We start from the raw sequence: 20,231 nt of genomic DNA, 5'->3' as shown, positions 1-20,231 counted from the left end.
AAAATATATGGCTAGAATTTTCTATACCTTAATATATGAGTCAGGTCCAAAATGATATTCTTTTTTACAATTTAGAACTGGAATATCTTGAGATGGAGTGTTGTTAATGTAATCTCCCACAAAATTGGAATGTTTTCATTCTCTAAAAAAGAGATGTTTTTATTTTTTCAACACATTAACTTGAAGACATATTTGTTTCAAAGTTAAAATAATCCAAATTTTATTTGAACCACTCGTGCAAAAAGATTATTTAACTTCGTCTAATAAGTTTCGGTTAAAACAGAAAATGAAATCTATAAAAACGCAATGACATTTTTGAAAATATTTATACAACTATAGGCTTCGGTTAGAATTGAAGTCTATACTTTGACCTGATGAGTATAAGCTTCGGCATCGGTGTCAAACATGTTTCATGTTAGCATTTGAGTTGTCTGTACTATTTGATAATTTAGTACCAACCATAGTTTTTGACTTGATTTATAAATCTTCGGTTTGATTTAGCTACCAATGGACTGAATCCATTTGGTAATTTAAGTACCAACCACAATTTTTGACCCATTATATTTTTCATTTATAACTTATCTCCTGAACTATTCATGAAGAGAAAGTACATGATCTTGTTTATGATGATATCTGGTTCAAGATAGTTTGGAAATGATATAGATGTTTATATTCCACTAGTTGAAGTCTTGAAGTAGTTGTGGGTTGAGGAGTTGAAATATTTGATATTTTTACTTCTGAAACTTTCATGATGCATGCTATTATTTTGCACCATCAATGACTTCCCAGTTTACAATAATTTGTCAGGGTTCAATGTTAAGAGTCATAAAGCATGTCCTATATGTGAAGAAAATATTGCAACTCATCAATTAAAACACGGAAGGAAGACAATATATTTGCACCATTGTAGATTTTTATAATCTAATCAACCTTATTGAAGGTTAAAAAACATTTAATGGATATCAAGAGAGTGACGATGCACCTATTTCATTGACTGACCTTTAAATTTATGAAAAGGTTAATAAGTTACATCATGTCTTTGGGAAAACGTCAAATAAGTCATCTATAACAAGCCCTTGGAAGAAAAATCAATCTTCTCTAATCTACCATATTGGTTGAAGTTAGATTTTAGACATTGCATAGATGTAATGCATGTAGAGAAGAATGTGTGATAGCTTAATTGGTACACTTCTTAACATTAAGGAAAAAACAAAAGAAAGTGCCAAGGGAGGGTGGTAAGCATACATTTTTGCCCCCCGCATGTTACACTATGTCCAGACAAGAGAATATATGTTTTTGCTAATGTCTAAAGAGTGTTAATGTACCACAAGGATACTCTTCAAATATTAAGAGCTTAGTGTTGATGCAAGACTTAAGCTTGTTGGCTTGAAGTCTTACGACTGGCACATGTTAATGCAACAATTGTTGTTAGTGTCTATTCATGGAATTTTACCCAAAAATGTTAGACAAACTATAACTCATATGTGTTCGTTTTTCTCTTCGATTTGTAGTAAAGTCATTGATCATGTTAAGTTCGATGAATTTCAAGGCAAGATTGTTATCATCTTGTGTAAGTTGGAGATGTTTTTTCCTCCATCCTTTTTTAATATCACGGTCATTTACTTGATCATTTGGTAAGAGAAATCAAGTTTGGTGGACTAGTATACCTAAGCTGGATGTATCCTATTGAACATTATATGAAAATTTTGAAAGACTACTTGAAAAATCAATATCATTCAGAAGCTTCAATGATTAAAAGGTATATTGTTGAAGAAAGTATTGAGTTTTGTTCAGAGTACATGAGCAAAGAAAATTTCATAGGAGTTTGACCCAAATCATGGTTGAACTATTGTTCTATAAGTAAATGCACCTGAGATATAAAGTGGTAACCAAATCTCGCAAAGAAGTGTTGCAAGCACATGTATACATACTGAACAATATAAATGAAGTGATCCCTTAATTATCTGAACACGAAGTCATTGTGAAGGATACTAACTTAAGACAATAAGAGAAATGATTGTTGATGGAGCATAACAGAACATTCATGCCTTGGTTTAAAGCTAAGGTGTTTTACGATTCAAAATCTTTTGAGACTTTGATGTGGCTAGCAAATGGATTGAGGCTTGATGTACTATGTTGTACAAGTTATGAAATTAACAATTGCACATTCTATACAAAGTCTTTGGATGATAAAAATACAATACAAAATAGTGTAGTCAGTCTTGATAGTAAGTCACTACAATTTTCCACATCCAAACATCAAAATCTCATATTTGGATCAATGACGTAGTATGGCATAATAAAAGAGATTTGGGAGGTTGATTATACTATATTTCTAGTGTTCAAATGTAAGTGAGTTAACAATAAGAGTGACATTAGAATGGATTAATCAGGTATGATTCTAGTTGATTTCCGGAAGGTGGGATATTGAGACAAACCCTTTATTATGGCACAACAAGCATTTCAGATTTTATATGTAAAATATCTTGCGTTTGAACATTGGTCTGTTGTCTTTCATGACAAAAAAAAAAATTGATGTTAATGAAGAGAATTTGGGTAATCTTCATATTACTGACATCCATCAATTTAAAACAATGATGAATTTTGATGAAGACCCTTTAATTGACAATGCACATGAAATTCAAGAAGATCAAATCGAGGGAATATACATTTGACCAATGCATAAATTGTGCATGAATTTCATATTGCTATATAAATTTAAGCATTTTGTTAAATAATATGTTATTTTCTATGTTTGTTATTAATTTTTTTCGCTTTTTTCTTTTCACAGATATATGACTGATAATCAAAATTCACCAGGGGATGAAGGATCTTCTAGGAGACTTACCAAAGGAGCCACCAAATTAAGACAACTCTTAATTAGACGAGCTAGTGGTGAGAAGATACCTATGGATATTGGCTTTAACACTGATGTGGCTTCAAATCCATATGCGGATGTGTTCAATAGCTACTTAGGAGTATTGGCACGTGACATTACTCCATCCTAGGATCATGTATTTAAGGTTGATTGAAACATGATTTGACAATATTTATTGGTAACTTAATTAATGTTATTATTGTTATAGTTTGATTATATTGATTTTTCCTAAATAAAAGTAATGTGCACCTTTTTTTATTATAGATAATGTTTGATATTTCAAATGTAGCAATGCTAAAACAATAATTGTCTTTCTTCGACCGGCCTCAAACTTGGTCAGTTTAAGACAAAATTGATGTCTAAATACTGTGTTTGGACTTAAAAATGATGAAAATCCTTATGCCAAATACAAGGTAATTGACGAAGAAAATATAGCGTTAGTTTGATGAGATTTGTTTATCTCAAGGATGATAGGTTAGTTTACTTTAAATCATTTCTTTCCTAATTAATAATTATGTGTAAGTTGAATTAATTCAAAAAATAGATTTTATACGTTACTGGGTGTTTGACAAAAGCCCAAGGGATTAACGCTCAAAATCAAAACCCACATATATTCTCTCGTGATGGGTATAGAAAACTTGAAGAAAAGATCATGAAGCAAAGGAGAAATCAAGGCCTCCATCCTATGAGAATAATGTTATTCTGCCTTTCACCACCATCTCGTCATGAAAATTGGAAGCTAGCTCATATAGGATCAATGAGTTCCTACACATTTGACATCGCACGAGAAATATTGGAAAGAATTGTAAGATATAACTTTTCTTTAAATAATATTATGATTTTATATAAATTAGAAATCTCAACAACTTGGTTGGGCAAAGCTCCCAAGGTACTTTCACAGATGATGGTCGTCATGACATACTTGCAGCTACAATTGGATGAGTTGAGCACCCTGAACGTGTGTGTGCTGCAGGATCAAGAGTCAACATTAACCAATATTTTGGAGGCTCTTACCACCACTATTCTAGCACACCAAGTGGGAGTATGGAAAGGATGATGAAGCTAACCACTCAAAGGGTCAAAGAGCAAATCACATAGGAAGTTACTAAGTAAGACACTAAGAGGCTTATGAGATAATTCCAACAGTAGTTTGACAATTATGGGCTTCGTCCGTAAGTATTTCCTACACTAGAAGCTTTTGTGCCTCCGAGGTAATATTAACAATCATTTTATGCTAAGTTATGAATTGAATAATAGTTCTTTAATAAAATAACATTAACAATGGCTCTGACAGGTAGAAGTAGAAAAAGGACTTGTTCAGTTCCACCCTATCATGGGATGACATTGATACCACAAGCAAATGTTAGCTCTATGTTAAGGATGGTCAAAGGAGGACACTGGTGGCCCATGGAAAGGTATTTGAAGGAGCCACATTTTTGCATGTTATGCAGCTATCATCCAATATTGTTAAGGTCACGAGGAGGAAGTTATCATAACACATGCTTTAGTTCCTATACCAACATATGAGGTATATACTACGACATAAGCACTTTAATCTTTCCTCACCTTGCCTAAATATTTGGTTGTTTCTATTTCTGACCCCCTGGTACGAACTTTCTACTATATTTTTAGGTTTCCTTTTTTTTAAGTTCAGATTGACTTAAATTGTTTTCCATGTAACCATAGTTGCATCGAAAGGAAAGTCCTAAATCCACAAAGAAGCATTCTCTACCCGTGGATGATCTTATTGGTCATTACGTATAGTTACTAACATCATATGCGAGGAGTCAATGATGGTTCCTTGGGATTCTGATGTATTTGGGAGAACTGTGAGATCCCATTGTACTTGCACAAGACCGATGTGTTAGAACTTGCGATGAGGGACAAAAAATTGAATTTTACAATTAGTTAGTTTTTGGATGATGTAAGTCTCCTTAACCATTCTTTATATTTAATTATTATATCTAGTTACTTATAGTAAATAAATGTTTTGTGTTTGGTATATGTTTGGAGTCAGTAAGAATGCGGGGTTGAGTTATGTGTATGGGTTTATGGAACCCCAACTCATTCATACATACAATAAGATGGTTGGCACCCAAACATACATCACTACTTGTTTTCAGCAAGGGAAACAAATATATTTAATCCCTTATATATACATGAGTAAGTGTAGTTTGTTGTATTGCACTTATAATCCACCCTTTTAGGGTGTACCAATGATTATATTTTCAAATCAGGAGTCATTGGTTGTAGTTTCCCTCAAGGATAACATTGATGAATGCTTTTGCTCGTTCCACAAGTCTCCCCCCAAGAACCTCAATCTGAGGAATTTTCTTTCTTATATAAGTGAATCCTAAATAATTCCCCTTTTCATAATGCATTTGTTGGACATGATATTAGGCAAATCAACTGCTATAACTAAAAAGCTACCATGTTTGTCCCTCCAGGTTTGCTATTTTGGTTCAATTATAATTGCTTGATTCCTTTTCTTCCTCAATTATTTATAATTGTGTTGATATCTTGTAGTGTCATAAACAAACTGACTCATATGAGTTTGGTTATTATGTTATGCAATAGATAACAACCATTATTCGTTCTCGTATTATAAGTGATTGACAAACTATAATAATTTTTAATTGATTGAAATACTTTGCAATTTTGTCTTTTTATGTACAAATTGAAATTATTATCCTTTGTGCAAAATTCGACATTCCTCATCAATGAACGAGAGTTCAATGCAATATGTAAAGAAAGCCTGTTCTAAATATATAGTAACAATGTACAATGATGTGTAATAATTATGTGTAGCATATATTTTATACATTATTTAAATTGCTTTAATTCAAAAGTTTTATCTACATATTGTTGTATCTGGTTTATGTCTAGTTGTTTCTAGTGGTTTTCTATGCAATTCACATTTTAAATAATTTTAAATTATTTTAAACAACTGCAAATCATAGGTTTTGGTTGTCTAAGGAACCGAAGCATATTGTGGAATAAGCTTTTGTTTCTACCAAAATCAAAATATATTATCCTCTTTAGATTTAATTAAATTTGTATTATTTTTTAAATTAAAAGAGAATAAGGCTTGGTTAAAACCACGAACCCTATTCCTTTAATTTTAAATCTTTTCTTAATTGTATTAGGTTTTGGTTTTGAAGACAATCGAAACCTATTCGGTAAGTATAGGCTTTGGTTCCAAACCGAAGCCAACCCTCCCCTCCTTTTTTTACCCTCTTTTTTACTTTGTTTGGATATATTTCGTATATGAAAATAAAATACGAAATCGAAAAGAATTAATGTCAAAACGCTTCATTGCCCTAATGAACTCGACTGATGAAAAATATGAATTTCAAATTCTTCGACTAAAAAACGAGCATGACAAAATTATATTAACAAGACATTACTAAAATTAAGAAAGTCATCAAATTAGCGTTATAATGCTAGTTAGTAGACAAATAAAAGTTGGAAGAGCACCTGTTGAGTTTATGAGAGGAAACATCATCGTACGAGAGAATCCAGAGCGGGGACAAGTGATGAAAAGATGAAGATTCTATTGATGGGACAGAAACAAAAGCAGATGCTAAGGAGGAAAATATATATAGCGATATGATCATGTATGCATTATATATTAAGCAGAACAGCAAAAAGAAGCATATATTTGTAAATCATGGCTCGAGAGGATCCTCTTGCTATTGGGGGTGTGATAGGGGATGTTCTGAACCCTTTTACAAGCTCAGTTTCTCTCACAGTTTCCATCAACAACAGAGCGATTAGCAATGGCTATGAACTCAGGCCCTCTCATCTTGTTAACCGCCCTAGAGTTACTGTAGGTGGTCAAGACCTAAGGATCTTCTACACTCTGGTCAGTTCTGCTAATTAACTACCTAATTAAACCCTACAAACTCTTAATTAATTATCTTATTAACACCTACCTCCATCTTTTCTCAGGTTCTCGTAGATGCAGATGCACCTAGCCCTAGTAACCCAGTCTTGAGGGAATACCTGCACTGGTTAGTTCTTTTGCTTTTTTATCCAATTTCTACCCAACAAGTGAAAGAAAAAAAAATAATAATAAAGTTTATGTATCAGTAGAGTATGCTCAACTGATGTTATAAAGAAAAGATTGTGACTTATTGTAAATTTTTTTTTTTCTGTTTAACAATGGCAGGATGGTGACAGATATTCCAGCAACCACAAATGCAAGCTTTGGTAAGTAAAATGGGATCTAGTTATCAATTTGAATTTCATTCATCAATTGATGATGAAGCTAGCTAGGGTTGTTAGTTAAAGTTATTCATTTTAAACCCAGTTCCATTCATGAACTTTAGTTTATAATAATTTAATTCCGTCTGGATGAAAGCCTGTTGCTAGAGATATCTTCAAAACTTTTTAAAAATATAATCTGTTAATTTTTTTTCTTTGATCTTATTTTAATAAGTTTAATTTCTAATTAATTAGATTAATTTGAGGCAAAGCGAAAAAACCCAAAGTTTTAAAAGAATTTGGATTCTCTGTCGGATATGTTTATGTTGTTCCTCTACTGTGTTTTCATAATACACCGATTATCATTAATTTTGACGTTTTAAAATATATCAAAACGATATTTAAAATACCAACACAGTGTATTTTTAATGTTCAGCAGAAAACAACACACAAAATACAGTAGAGAATCTGGACTCGTTTTAAAAAGTTTACCAAGAAAATGAATATTAAACAAAACTGATATGGCAGGTTCTTGTAATCACATGTAACAGTTACCCTTATGCAATATTATGCAGGTAGGGAGGTTGTGGTTTATGAGAGTCCACAACCTTCTGCAGGGATTCATCGACTTGTGTTTGTGTTGTTCCAGCAATTGGGCAGAGACACTGTGATCAGCCCACAACTGCGTCATAATTTCAATTCCAGAAACTTTGCTGAAAACAATAACCTCACACCTGTTGCAGCAGCTTATGTCAACTGCCAAAGAGAGCGAGGTTGTGGTGGAAGGAGATATTAACTTCAACAAGGATTTTGGATCAGAGAAAGAGATATATATGTTAAGTAATTAATATGATATATGATGTTAAATAAAGAAAAATAATAGGTGTTTTAGAGCAATAGTTAGCACACCACTATCAGTATCAGTTGATGAGAGAAAAATAACAAGTTATTATTATTATAAGTTAGAATTAAATAAATAAAATCTCTCTTCTTTTTAAAGAATTACAGAAGGTTATCTTCGATACTAGAGCATGTCATTCAGATACTTCAATGGCTGAAACGGAAAAAAGAAGAAGATGATGCATGGCTCGTACCTACTCAGACTTCATCCAGTAATATTATAATGTATATGAACAGTCATTTATTTTGAATAAGGCTTGCTTCAATAAATTACACATGTTATTATACTACCATTTTACTTTTCAATTTTATGATATATATTTTCGTTTTTAGTTATCCTTATGTATGAAAAAAAAAAAATTCTAAATCTTTATTTTGTTACGAACTACATACAATTTTCAGGTAAGATGTTTCTTACAACTATCTTCTCATTTGGACGTTTGCTTTGTTTTTTTTTTTTTTTTTTTAATTTTAAAAAAAATATATATTTAACAACTGTGTACGCAATTTTAAGTTGGGTATAGTTATAGGTAAATTCCTATGATGCACCGATACTTCAACTTGGGTCATGTATCTGTATCCGACACGTATCGTGTCCGATATTTTAGGATACTTTAACGATACTTATCAATGAAGTATTTAATTTATAAAGTAGTAGTACACTATAATAAAATCTTTAAATAGTGACCAATTTTAACGATAAAAAATAATTAGTCACTATATAGTGACCAAATTGACAACTAAAATAGTTCAAAAAAATTATAATCGGTTTCTGAATTGATAATTAAAATAGTTTCAATGATGAATTGATTTTTAAATTGGTCACTAACATTAACTACAAGGTTTTGACTATTAAAATAATTTGTTTCTAATTAGAAAATTTGGATTCACACATTAACAATCATATATTTATTATGTTTGTAAGAATTATTGTATATTTTTCATTATTCATATATCACGTATCGTATCCTATTATTTTAAAATTAAACATATCAACATATCGGATATGTGTCGTCTCCGATACACGTATCGTATATACGCATCATAGGTAAATTCTCTTCGAATGAATAGATTAAGAACTTAAATTTTGTAATATTATGTGCAAAACTAATTTAAACATTAAAAACCAATATTCTCTTCAATCGACTTCTATCAATGTAATAAAATACGAACACATATGAATTTAATTTCCATTGATATACAATCAAAGTAAAACCGAATTTAACCATGAAGGATTCAAACTATGAAAAAATTAAACAAGTTTCCAAACACAACATATAAATGGTATTATTTAATCTCAGACAGTTGAAGAAAATAACTAAAAGTTTATCTAGTTTTTTCAAGGGCTAATGTTACATTCATTGCCTTGTACTTTCAGGATCAAAATGTTTTCCCAGTACAATAAGAGTAAGGTATGTTATAAGACTTCGAAAATAAATTTATATTATGAAAATATACAATATGATTTAATCAAGAGTTAAAAGTTATCTTGTGAACATTTCCTAGATAGGAGATGTATTGATATTTAAAATAGAGATTTGTAATTATTTTGAAAAGGTATTATTTTTTTATTATTTTTTTGTTAATTATTCTATCGGTATATTATTAAAAATTGAGATAGTGGTTTGAAATATTTAATAGATAGTTCAACTCAGCGAAGATTGAAGAACAAATGAGGTCTGAAGTTCATAGAAATTTAAACTGAAAAATAGATATAGTCGTTATTGTTAAAAGTATAGAATACGTGTAAAAGTAGTTTCAAAGTATAATAAAAAGAAAATATGCTAAAATGATGTTTAAAAAGATATTCTAGAGATAAAAGAAAATTTTGTAATTTTATTTTTTTTGAAGAAGTGAATGAAATATAAGTTGCATTAACTTAAAAAGAGAGAATTGTGAACTAATTTATAAATAATTAAAATTTTTAATAAATAACATTCGAAGTGCTGAATATATTTAAAATATTAGTTTATAATTTTAAAACATTAAAATTTATTAAATTTCCTTAAAATGTCCAATGTGCTCATAATTAGTAGAGCTCAAACATGGGGATATATGAACACCATAAGTTTAGAGGTTACTTTGCCATCTGATAAAGATCTTGAAATTAGTCTCTTTTTTTTTTTTTTCACAACCAAACATGCCCCTTTAGAAATGTCATTTGAAACTTTATAAGCTTTGAAGCATTACAAGCTGTCCCTTATTCTTTTGGTCAATATAGAGTTTAAATATTAGTTTTTAGAAAAGAATTAAATATATTTTTGATCTCTTAATTTTTAGTGAATCTTGGAATTAATCATTTTTGAAATTTTGGACTAATTTAGTCCTTCATCCTTTCAAAATGCATGGATTTAGTCATTTTTAATCAAATTTTATTAAGTTTATTTGACATTTCAAGCGCGTTTCATAATAGTATTTGACTTACCATTAAAGCAAAAATGTGTCAAATAGTATAAACAACTCAAATACAATCATGAAATGCATACGAAACATCAAATAAACCTACCAACATTTGATTAAAAGGACTAAATTCACGTATTTCGAAATATGAAGGACTAAACTGGTCTAAAATTTCAAAATGGTCTAATTTTAAAATTCACTGAAAGTTAAGAGAGAAAAAACATATTTAACCCTTTAGAAAACACCCAATTAGACAGTTGAAGGAGATTTTATAGATGTTTAATAAACATATTCACAACAATTTTCTTAAAACGTTTTATATGATGGCTAAAAGAAATAGTACACAAGAGATATAACAAGAGAGTGAATACTTTAGTTTTATATTAGTTCACCTATAATTTTGACTAAGTTTGGTTCTCCAATACAAATTAAACATTTTCTGATATGTTTTTAGAGCAGGGAAACGGAAAGAACTAACAAAAGAATCATACCAGTTGCTAACATATGCATTTAAATATATAACAGAGCAGGTTCTTTCACATTTCTTTTGACAACCCAAAGACAATGGTGGTAGACAACCATAGTCAAAACCTAGTAGAACAACAAAATTCCTCGTACCAGTAGAACCTCCTCTTTTCACGTAATATTTATCCGTACCTTTAGGAATGTGTGATTGAGTAGGTTAAGTTTGCTTCAAAAACACAGATACACTACCTCTCTTCTGTTACTCTCTTGCACAACCTTGATAAATCCTTCGTGACAGTACTCAACCATACCTTACGAAACTGTTTTGATAGTGTTCTTAGCCATCTTTTGCTACAGCAACAACATAAACCTGACCACCCTTGTCTTCAGGCACTGCCAATTCTGCAACCTGAAATCATTTTTTATGAACCTCATCAAATTCCCATACCTGTGGGAAAAAACATCAAAAGCCAAAGACATATTTTTATGTTGAAATATTGAACTCTTCCCTATTGTCACAGGCTCACAGCTTGCATCTATTGCAAGGTTATCACAGTTCAGGCAAGTGGAGAGAAAATTCTAGAATGCAATAATTATATCAGGGAACAGTTTAGATAACACAATTGAAATCAATAAAACACAACAGGGCAACATTCTAGATTTGAGTTACGTTGGAGGAATTAAGATCTGATGCCTCGCTTTCACCCTTTTGCAGATTTCAAGATATGGATGTAGAGAGGCATGTAGCCTTTTCCAAATGCAGACATTGACTCGATTACATTTTGAAATTCAGCCTAAAATGAGAGAACAAACATAAAACAAAATAGAATATCTTATTTAATGACTCTGGGGGAAGATATAATTAATCATAGATAATTATATTTGAACATTTAGTTTCACCTGCCAGTTTCTCAGTTCTAAGGGGTTCAGGAGCTCAATCTAAAATGTTAAAGGAAAAAATAATTAATGAATCAGGAAATGAATACCGAATTAGCTATGAGCCAAACGGCGCACACGTCAATCTTCCGCCGACGTTACCCAACGATCGCCGCCGCTGAACCCAATCTTCCGCTGGTCACTCTTTTTTGTCATCTCCGTTTTCGCTCATCAACCCTTTGAGCGTCAACGCATAAACCCTAAACAAGAACCAAAACAATGAAACCATCGTCAACGACAAAACCCAAAAGTGTTGAAAAATACCTGTAACTAACGTTTCCTTCTCCTTCAATCTTCTGCTTCAATCTTCAATTGCGTTAAAACCTTGTCACGGAGTGTGCATAGAGAGTTGGCAACGTTCGGATGCAGATTTAAGATTTTCCGTACTCGTTTTTTCAACTAAAGGTCAAATGTAAAATTGGTATTTGATTTTACTTTATTTTTTAGAAAAATTCTTTTTAAGTTATATAAAAATGAAAATTTTAAAGCAATGTGGTCTTGGTAAACGGTGGTACTAACGGCCAAGAGGAAGCAAAGACAAGCTTTAACGGCATAGCTTCAGGAACACGCCAGAATCCACACACACAAAACCAGAAATACATAGAGAAAGAGAAGCATATTCAAAGCATTATAGCAGCATACTATAACTATCATATGGCAACATACATATAACTTTAGATTTTACTTTTAGTTTTTCTCTTCATAATATGGCAACGTTCAAGTCTCAGCTTCAACTTCAAGCCTTCTTTCTCATTACGCCAAATCTGCAAAGTATAGTGGTAATACATATGGTAATAATATAGTATATATACATACTCTAAACCAATTTAATTACCAGGGGACCAATACAATAATTTAATCTAAATATGATTCACCGTACTGTTGAAGTTATGAATTAAAAATTTTAGTTTTTGTGCATGTAACCTTGTGAAATGCTTGCAATCATTCTCCTCTTGTTTTTTTTTGTCTTGATATGATAAGTTGGACGAGTCAAACACCATATTTTTTGCTGAATAAATTATTTCTGTAATGTATAAATATAATGTGTTTAATCACCGTTAGGAACAAAACAAAGAAAGAATAATGGAGACAAAAAATAAATAACACAAGAATTTAATGTGGTTTAGCGTACAATGTTATTATTTAAGTCTATGATTATACTAAGAAGTATTTTATTTGTGTGTATCTCAAGCTTTACATAGGGTTTTTTATATAGAAAACTAGAAAACCACATATCACAATACTATAAGCAATATGGACTAAATCAAGTACCATAATACTAACAATTCTCCCACATGGAGTTTGATTTACATTACCACCACCTAGTGTAGTGCCTTCATCATCAATTTTCTTGAAGGCCAGTTGAGACAATGCAAAGCCTCAACTTATTTGTTGTAACAGTCTTGGTCAACATATGAGCTGGATTCTCTGCACTTGGAATCTTTAACAAAAACAAGTCTCCATCATTTATTAAGTTTATGATAAAATGATATTTCAATTCAATGTGCTTGCATCTAGAATGAAGAATTAGATTTTTAGCAAGACAAATAGCACTTTGTCTGTCACTGAACAATGGAGAGAGTCATCTTGCTCTTGTCCTAAACCTTTTAGAAGGTTCTTCAACCATATCATCTTATTCGCTTCTTCTAAGATAGCTACATACTCAGTTTGAGTGGTTGAGAGGGAGACTCTTCCTTCAAGTTTAGAATTTCAACTGATAGTTGTACCACCCAATATAAAAATGTAACATGTTGTGCTCTTTCTACCATCCAAATCACCCCTCAAGTTTGCATAAGAAAACCCCTCTAAAGTGAAATTACTTCTTCTAAAAGACAAATGCATCTTTGAAGTGCCCTTCAAATATCTCAATATCCATTTCATGTCTTCCCAATGCTCCTTTCCAGAATTTGATAGAAACTTACTCACAACTCCCATTGCATGTGTTATGTCAGGATCTGTGCAAACCATAGCATACATCAAGCTCCCTACTGCAGATGCATATGGCACTTTAGACATGTGACTTTCTTCTTCCTTTGTCTAAGAAGATTGTCTTTTTGAAAACTTAAGTGAGTTCCCAAAAGTGTATTCTCGGTTTTAGCATTTCCAAAATTAAATTTGTTAAGCAATTTTTCTATATATTTTTCTTGAGATAAATTTAGAATACCTTCAGATCTATTCCTAGAGATTCTCAGAAGAATTTACCTTGTTGGGCCAATTTGTTTCTTCAACTTGTCAATTTATGTCATATTAGCACCAACAATCAACATGTCGTCAACATACAAGGCAAGAATGGTATAGTTGTCAACATATTTATTCACGTAACAACAATGATCTCTACATCTGTGAAATCTTGAGTTTCTCATAAACTCATTAAACTTCTTGTACTATTGTCTTTGTGCTTGTTTTAAACCATACAAATTTTTATGAAGCTTGCATACAAGATTCTCTTTGTCTTGTACTTCAAAACCTTTTGGTTGTGTCATAAAGATTTCTTCCTCAAGATCCCCATGTAGGAATGCAGTTTTGATATCTAACACTGCTCTAGATGAATATTTTCTAAAGTTGCTATACTCAAGATAACTCTGAGAAAGTATATGTGAAGTCAATTCCTTGTTTCTGTTGGAACCCTTTCATTACGAATCTAGCCTTATATCTTTTGTTGCCATTGGGTTCTTCTTTTAACCTATAGATCCATATATTTTGCAAAACCTTCTTTCCTTCTAGTAGCTTGGTTAAACACCATGTTTTATTTTTCTGAAGAGACTTCATTTCATCTTCCATTGCTAGCTCCCAATTAATAGATTCATCTCCCTGCATAGACTTAACAAAATGCTCTAGCTCACCGACATCAACAACAAGTAATTTAATTAAGGAAAATACATTTGTGGTGCTACAATTGTTCTACTAGATCTTCTAATCAAGACTTCATGATTTATTGACTCTGCTATTTGTTTAGGTTCTGACTCAGGCTCTACTTTTAAATTTTGCCTTCTATTGACCACACCACTTTTTGAAATTTCTTCTAATGAAACTTGCTTTGACTGTTTATTTTCATTTGCAGATTTTGCGGTTTTGTCTTTATAGGACATATTTTCATTAAAAGTAACATTTCTACATCTAATAATTTTCTTGTTTTGGTCATCCCAAAACCTATAGCCATACATTTCAAATCCATAACCAATAAAATAACATCACTTTGCCATAGGATCCAATTTATCTCTACTATTAGAGTCTAACAAAATTTACGAAGCACAACAAAAAACTTTCAGATGTGAAAGATTTACCTCATTTCCAAACCATACTTCTTCAGGTAACTAATAGTCTAAAGGAACTGATGGTCCTCTCTTTATGAGATAGGTTGTTGTGCTTATTGTGTCTGCCCAAAATACCTTGGGTAGTCCTGACTGGATTCTCATACATCTTGCTCTCTAATTTAAGGTTTTGTTCATTCTTTCTGCCACACTATTTTGCTCTGGTGTTCTTGGAACTGTCTTGATCATTCTGATCCCATTTTCTGAACAAAACTCCTTGATTGACTATTGTCTTATTCTCCACCATTATCAAACTTCAAACATTTAACCTTTGAACTTGTTTGAGTCTCAACCTCCTTTTTTCACCTTTTAAACACAGAAAAAACATCAGATTTATTTCTAAGAAAATAGACCCATACCTTTCTTGTGGAGTCATCAATGAAGGTTACATAATACTGTGAACCTCCAAGGGATTTCACTGGAGCTGGACCCCAAACATTTGAATGTACTAGTTGTAGTCTTTCAACTTTAGACGTCTTACTTATTTTGGAGAAGCTAACCTTTTTCTGCTTTCCAAAGATACATGTTCACAAGGTCCAATATCAACATGCTTCAAGTTAGGTATTTTACATTTTGAGATCATGAGCTTCATTCCTTTCTCACTCATATGCCCAAGTCTTCGATGCCACAAGGAGGAACTGTTGTCAACTTCCACAACTGATATCATATCCTCATCTACAATCATTTAAAGAGATTATTGCTCCTTTCCACGAGCAACAAGAAGATTACCTTTAATTACCTTCCAATGTCCATCTCCAAAACTGGTGTGATGTCCCTCATCATCCAATTGCCTTATAGATATTAAGTTTCTCTTTAAGGCAGAAATATGTCTGACATTATTCAAAGTCCACATGCTTCCATTAGAGGTTTTGATATTAATATCACCTCTTCCTATAATATCAAGAGATTTTTCATTTGCAAGGTAGATATTCTCAAACTTTCCCGAAACATAGTTAGATAATAATTCTAAGGAAGGTGTAGTATGAAATGACGGGACCTGATTCCATAATCCATTAGTCAATAGAACTATCTAAACTACATAATAGTTCATCTTCAATTTCATCAATTGTTGCATTTGTTAATTGATCATCATCATCTTGCTTCTTTTGTTATTGTGCTTCCTTGGAGCCTTACATTAACTTGTAAAGTGACCCTTTTTTTGACAATTCCAACAAGTGATATCATTCCGGACTTTTGTTTGTGATCTTCCTCTAGACATTGATCTGCCTCGGCATTGATTATGACATTTTTGGCTACTTCTTCCTCTAGTTTCAGTACTTAATGTTGAATTATAATTAGAACTGGAAGATTCCCCTAAACTTTTCTTGCGAACATCTTTGCTTAAGATCAAGTCGCGGATGTTATCAAGCTTCAACTTGCAATTACTTGTAAAATTACTAACTGCAGTAATAGTTGCACTCCAACTTTCTGGAAGAGATGATAATAAAATTAATGTTTTCACCTCATCATCAAATATTATCTGCACTAATGTCAATTGCGCAATAATTGTATTAAATTCACTAATATGATTAGTAACCGAGTTATCTTCACCTATTTTAAGGTTTACTAGCCTAAGAATCAAATACAGTTTATTGGGTACAAATGGCTTCTCATACAAATTTGACAACGCCTACATCAAATCTACGATTGTTTTCTCGTTCATGTGTTAAATGCAACATTTTTTGCTAATGTCAATTGAATCACACCGAGTGTTTATCGATCTAACAACTACCATGTTGACTGCTCCATGTCTTTTGGCTTATGTCATGTTAAAGGTAGATACAACTTCTTCTAATATAGGTAGTCCTCTATCTGCATCTTCCAAAATCCGGAACCCGAAGTCACTACCATCAAACTTCTCAATCCTCACCTTTCCTTCTTTCAATGTCATTGTTTCTGCAGCTTTTAAAGAAAGCTCCCACTACTTCTCTAGACTGAGATTCCTAAGAATAAAAAGAAACAAAATTCTTTCTAACGTGGAAGATCAAACAATGCTGCAACCACAGAGCATACTAAGAAAAAGTGGCTATTGATAACAATTGTTAGGAACAAGACAATAAAAGAAAGAATAAATGAGAGAAAGATAAACAACAAAAGAATTTAATGTGGTTTAGCATACAATGTATACGCTTACATTCACAACTACACTAGGAAGTATTTTATTTTCGTGTATATCTCAAGCTTTACATAGGGTTGCTTATATAGCAAAATAGAGAACCACATCTCACAATACTAAGCAATGTGGGATTAAATTAAGCACCATAATACTAACAACCACTACTCAATCCTTTTTCCAATTATGAACACAGGATAACCACGATATCTAAAAAGTATTATTCGTTGTTATTTTTGTTGCAGAAACTCAATACACAGGATCAAAGACTATTTTTATAGAGTTTAAATTAATATTTGAACTATTGAATGGAACTTATGATACTATTTTAACTTGTAGATCTCGATGAAAAGGAATGGATTTCCTTCCATTTCCCATTTTCCAAAGAATTGACCCTTACCTCAGTTATAGTTACACAATCTAATTTACCCCAGTTTATTTACTTGTTCTTGATAACCAAGGGCAACTTAAGCTTTTTCATCTTGTTTAATCTAAAATTATCCAACTTTTCCAATTTATTGTTAATTTAGGTTTTTTTAGTTGTATAGTACCCACTTTCGTTTAGATGTGTCAATTTGGTACCATTTTTAAAAAGATGTCAATTGTGTCCCAACTTTTGAAAAAGTGTCTCAATTAGGTCCCTTTCAGAAAAAAAATTATTAATGTAGTTAACGGTGTGTCACGTGTCAGTCTATGGTGTTTTTCATTTTTTTATTTTTTTATTCTTTTTGAATTTTATTTTTACTCTTTTTGTTACACGTGTTAGGACCCTGGTGACATGTGGCACTGTCAATACCACGTGGCAAGGTGCTGTCACGTGTCAATGTCACTACCAAGTACCATTGTCTTGATATCAATTTAGTCGTCACATATGTATATTTGTTTCAATTTAATCCCCACATATGTCTATTTGTTTCAATTTAGTCCCAATTTTTTTTTTCAAAATAGAGAAATATTTCTCTTCCTTAAGAATAAATTTATTATTTATACAAATGTTATATTGATATTTGTTATTAAAAATAACTTACAAAATTAATTATTGATATTTATATTAAAATTTGGTGGTAAAATTAATGAATAACAAAACATGGATTAACAACTAAAAAAATGTAATATGTTATAACGTCATTCTAAAAAATATATATGGTATAACATTTGCAATAATGCTCATATTTTTAATTTAACATATTACATTTTTTTAATTGTTAACCTATGTTTTGTTATTCATGGCTTTTACCACTAAATTTTAATATAAATATCAATACTTAATTTTTTAAGTCATTTTTTTAATATAAATATCAATATAACTTTTATATGAATAATAAATTTCGTTTTAAGAGAAACAATATTTCTCTATTTTGAAAAAAAAAATTGAGATTGAATTGAATCAAAAGGGCATATGTGGGGATTAAATTGAAACAAATAGACATATATGGGGACTAAATTGAAATCAAGATAATAACATTTGGTAATGACATGGACACATGGTAATACGTGGCATTGACAGTGCCACGTGTCACACTAGGGACCTAACATGTGACAACTAAAAAATTCAAAATAAAAATAATTTTTTTTAAAAAACTATAAAAAAGAATTCTAAAAAATAAAAATAATTAAGAAAATCATATATTGACACGTGGCATGCGGTTAACAACGTTAATATATTTTTTAAAAGGGACCTAATTATGTCACTTTTTCAAATTTGGGACGCAATTGACACATTTTTAAAAGTGGGTACCAAACTGATATATCGAAAGTGGGTACCATCCGACTAATTAAACCCTTAATTTAACTGAAAGGGATGTTATTTATTACTCATATTAAGTACCTAAAACGTGTGGTACAATAGTAACGTCAATGAAATCGTATCATATTAAGTACCTAAAACGCGAAGGTCGACCCAGGTTGAAGGTTGAACTAGGCCGAAGGTCGAGCTAGGTCGATCTGTGTCAAAGGTCAAGCCAGGTCGAGTCGGGCCTGGAGGGGCTAAAGGTCGAGACAGGTCGACCCATTGAAGGTTAATGCAGTTCGGTCTGAGCTGAAGGTCAAACCGGATCGATCAGGAGGTCGAGCAAGGTTGGCAGAAAGTTGAGCAAGGCCAACCCGAGCTGAAGGTTAAGCCTAGTTGTCTCGGGCCAACCTAGGTCAGGTCGAAGGTCGAGCCAAGCTGGCCCAAACTAACCTGAACCGAAGGTCGAGCCGAGTCGAATTAGGCCAAAGGTTGACCAACGCCATCCCTTTTCGAAAGTCGAGTTGGACAGTTCCGGGCCAAAATTCGAACCGATCCAATCCAAACCGAAGGTTGAGTCGAGTCAATTCAAGTCGAAGGTCAAGTTAAATTAGACCGAAAGGTAAAGTTAAGTTATCTGTCAAATAAAAATTAAATTGTTTTACCAAAACAAAAATAATTGAAATTTAAAATATTTCAATTACTTCATCCAAACTAGTTATTTAAGAAATAAAGAGAATCTATTGCAAGTAATTCAATTATTAGATATTCAATTTCTTAAAATTATTAAAATCCCTCGTCCAAACACAAGATAAAGATAAATCTGAAATTTAAGATTTAAAAGGATGCAGACAAGATTATTGTAGTGTAGAAAGAAATGATCAAAATGGACAAATTGTTCTTTGATATCCACCTTTTGGCCCCTTTCAGCCTGCCAAGAAACTCAAGGTCCATGATATTTATTATTTACAAAAAAGTGTCTAGTGAAAGGAAGGGAAGAGGAGTGTGAAAAAAAGTGGTAGAATAAGGTTTTTCCTTAAAGAAACTTGAGATTGAAAAGAGAAAAAGAGAGATGAGAATAACAAGGACTGCAACTCAAGCAAAGAAAGGGTTCAACCTGTTTGGTTAACTTATTGAGTGTAGGCATTTTTCTTTCATCCATGTTGCTTGCAATACTGACTATTTTGATTATATTTATTTTACTATAGTGTAAAAAATATTTAGATAATTATTGTAGTTCCAAAATTTTTAATTAATGTACTTTTTTGTTAAAGAAAAAAGCACTAAAATGTA

The 20,231-nt window shown here is 31.7% G+C and overlaps 1 protein-coding gene and 1 long non-coding RNA gene across 2 annotated transcripts; one reads left to right on the top strand and one right to left on the bottom strand.

Moving 5' to 3' along the window:
* Positions 1-6,525: 6,525 nt before the first annotated feature.
* Positions 6,526-8,250, top strand: LOC114186096 (protein RICE FLOWERING LOCUS T 1-like). The gene is made up of 4 exons (XM_028074116.1): positions 6,526-6,743; positions 6,830-6,891; positions 7,050-7,090; positions 7,660-8,250. The coding sequence occupies exons 1-4, from the start codon at positions 6,549-6,551 to the stop codon at positions 7,878-7,880; spliced, it is 519 nt and encodes a 172-aa protein (XP_027929917.1). The 5' UTR covers positions 6,526-6,548; the 3' UTR covers positions 7,881-8,250.
* A 2,624-nt stretch (positions 8,251-10,874) lies between these two features.
* On the bottom strand, positions 10,875-12,442 carry LOC114184081. Its single transcript, XR_003604545.1, has 3 exons — positions 12,050-12,442; positions 11,836-11,985; positions 10,875-11,258 (listed from the first exon to the last, which is right to left on the bottom strand). It is a non-coding gene; the product is annotated as an uncharacterized LOC114184081 (long non-coding RNA).
* Between the last annotated feature and the right edge of the window lie 7,789 nt (positions 12,443-20,231).

Source organism: Vigna unguiculata, chromosome 5 (assembly GCF_004118075.2).
Source record: "Vigna unguiculata cultivar IT97K-499-35 chromosome 5, ASM411807v1, whole genome shotgun sequence".
Lineage (NCBI taxonomy): Eukaryota > Viridiplantae > Streptophyta > Magnoliopsida > Fabales > Fabaceae > Vigna > Vigna unguiculata.
The sequence above is the reverse complement of the archived record's forward strand: the minus strand, read 5'-3'. Positions and strand labels throughout refer to the sequence as shown.

Bases quoted from the DNA above. Each gene is read 5' to 3' on its own strand.
- LOC114186096 (XM_028074116.1), top strand. From the start codon at position 6,549: ATGGCTCGAGAGGATCCTCTTGCTATTGGGGGTGTGATAGGGGATGTT. The intron at 6,744-6,829 runs GTCAGTTCTGCT...ATCTTTTCTCAG, and splicing joins TAAGGATCTTCTACACTCTG to GTTCTCGTAGATGCAGATGC. The intron at 7,091-7,659 runs GTAAGTAAAATG...AATATTATGCAG, and splicing joins AACCACAAATGCAAGCTTTG to GTAGGGAGGTTGTGGTTTAT.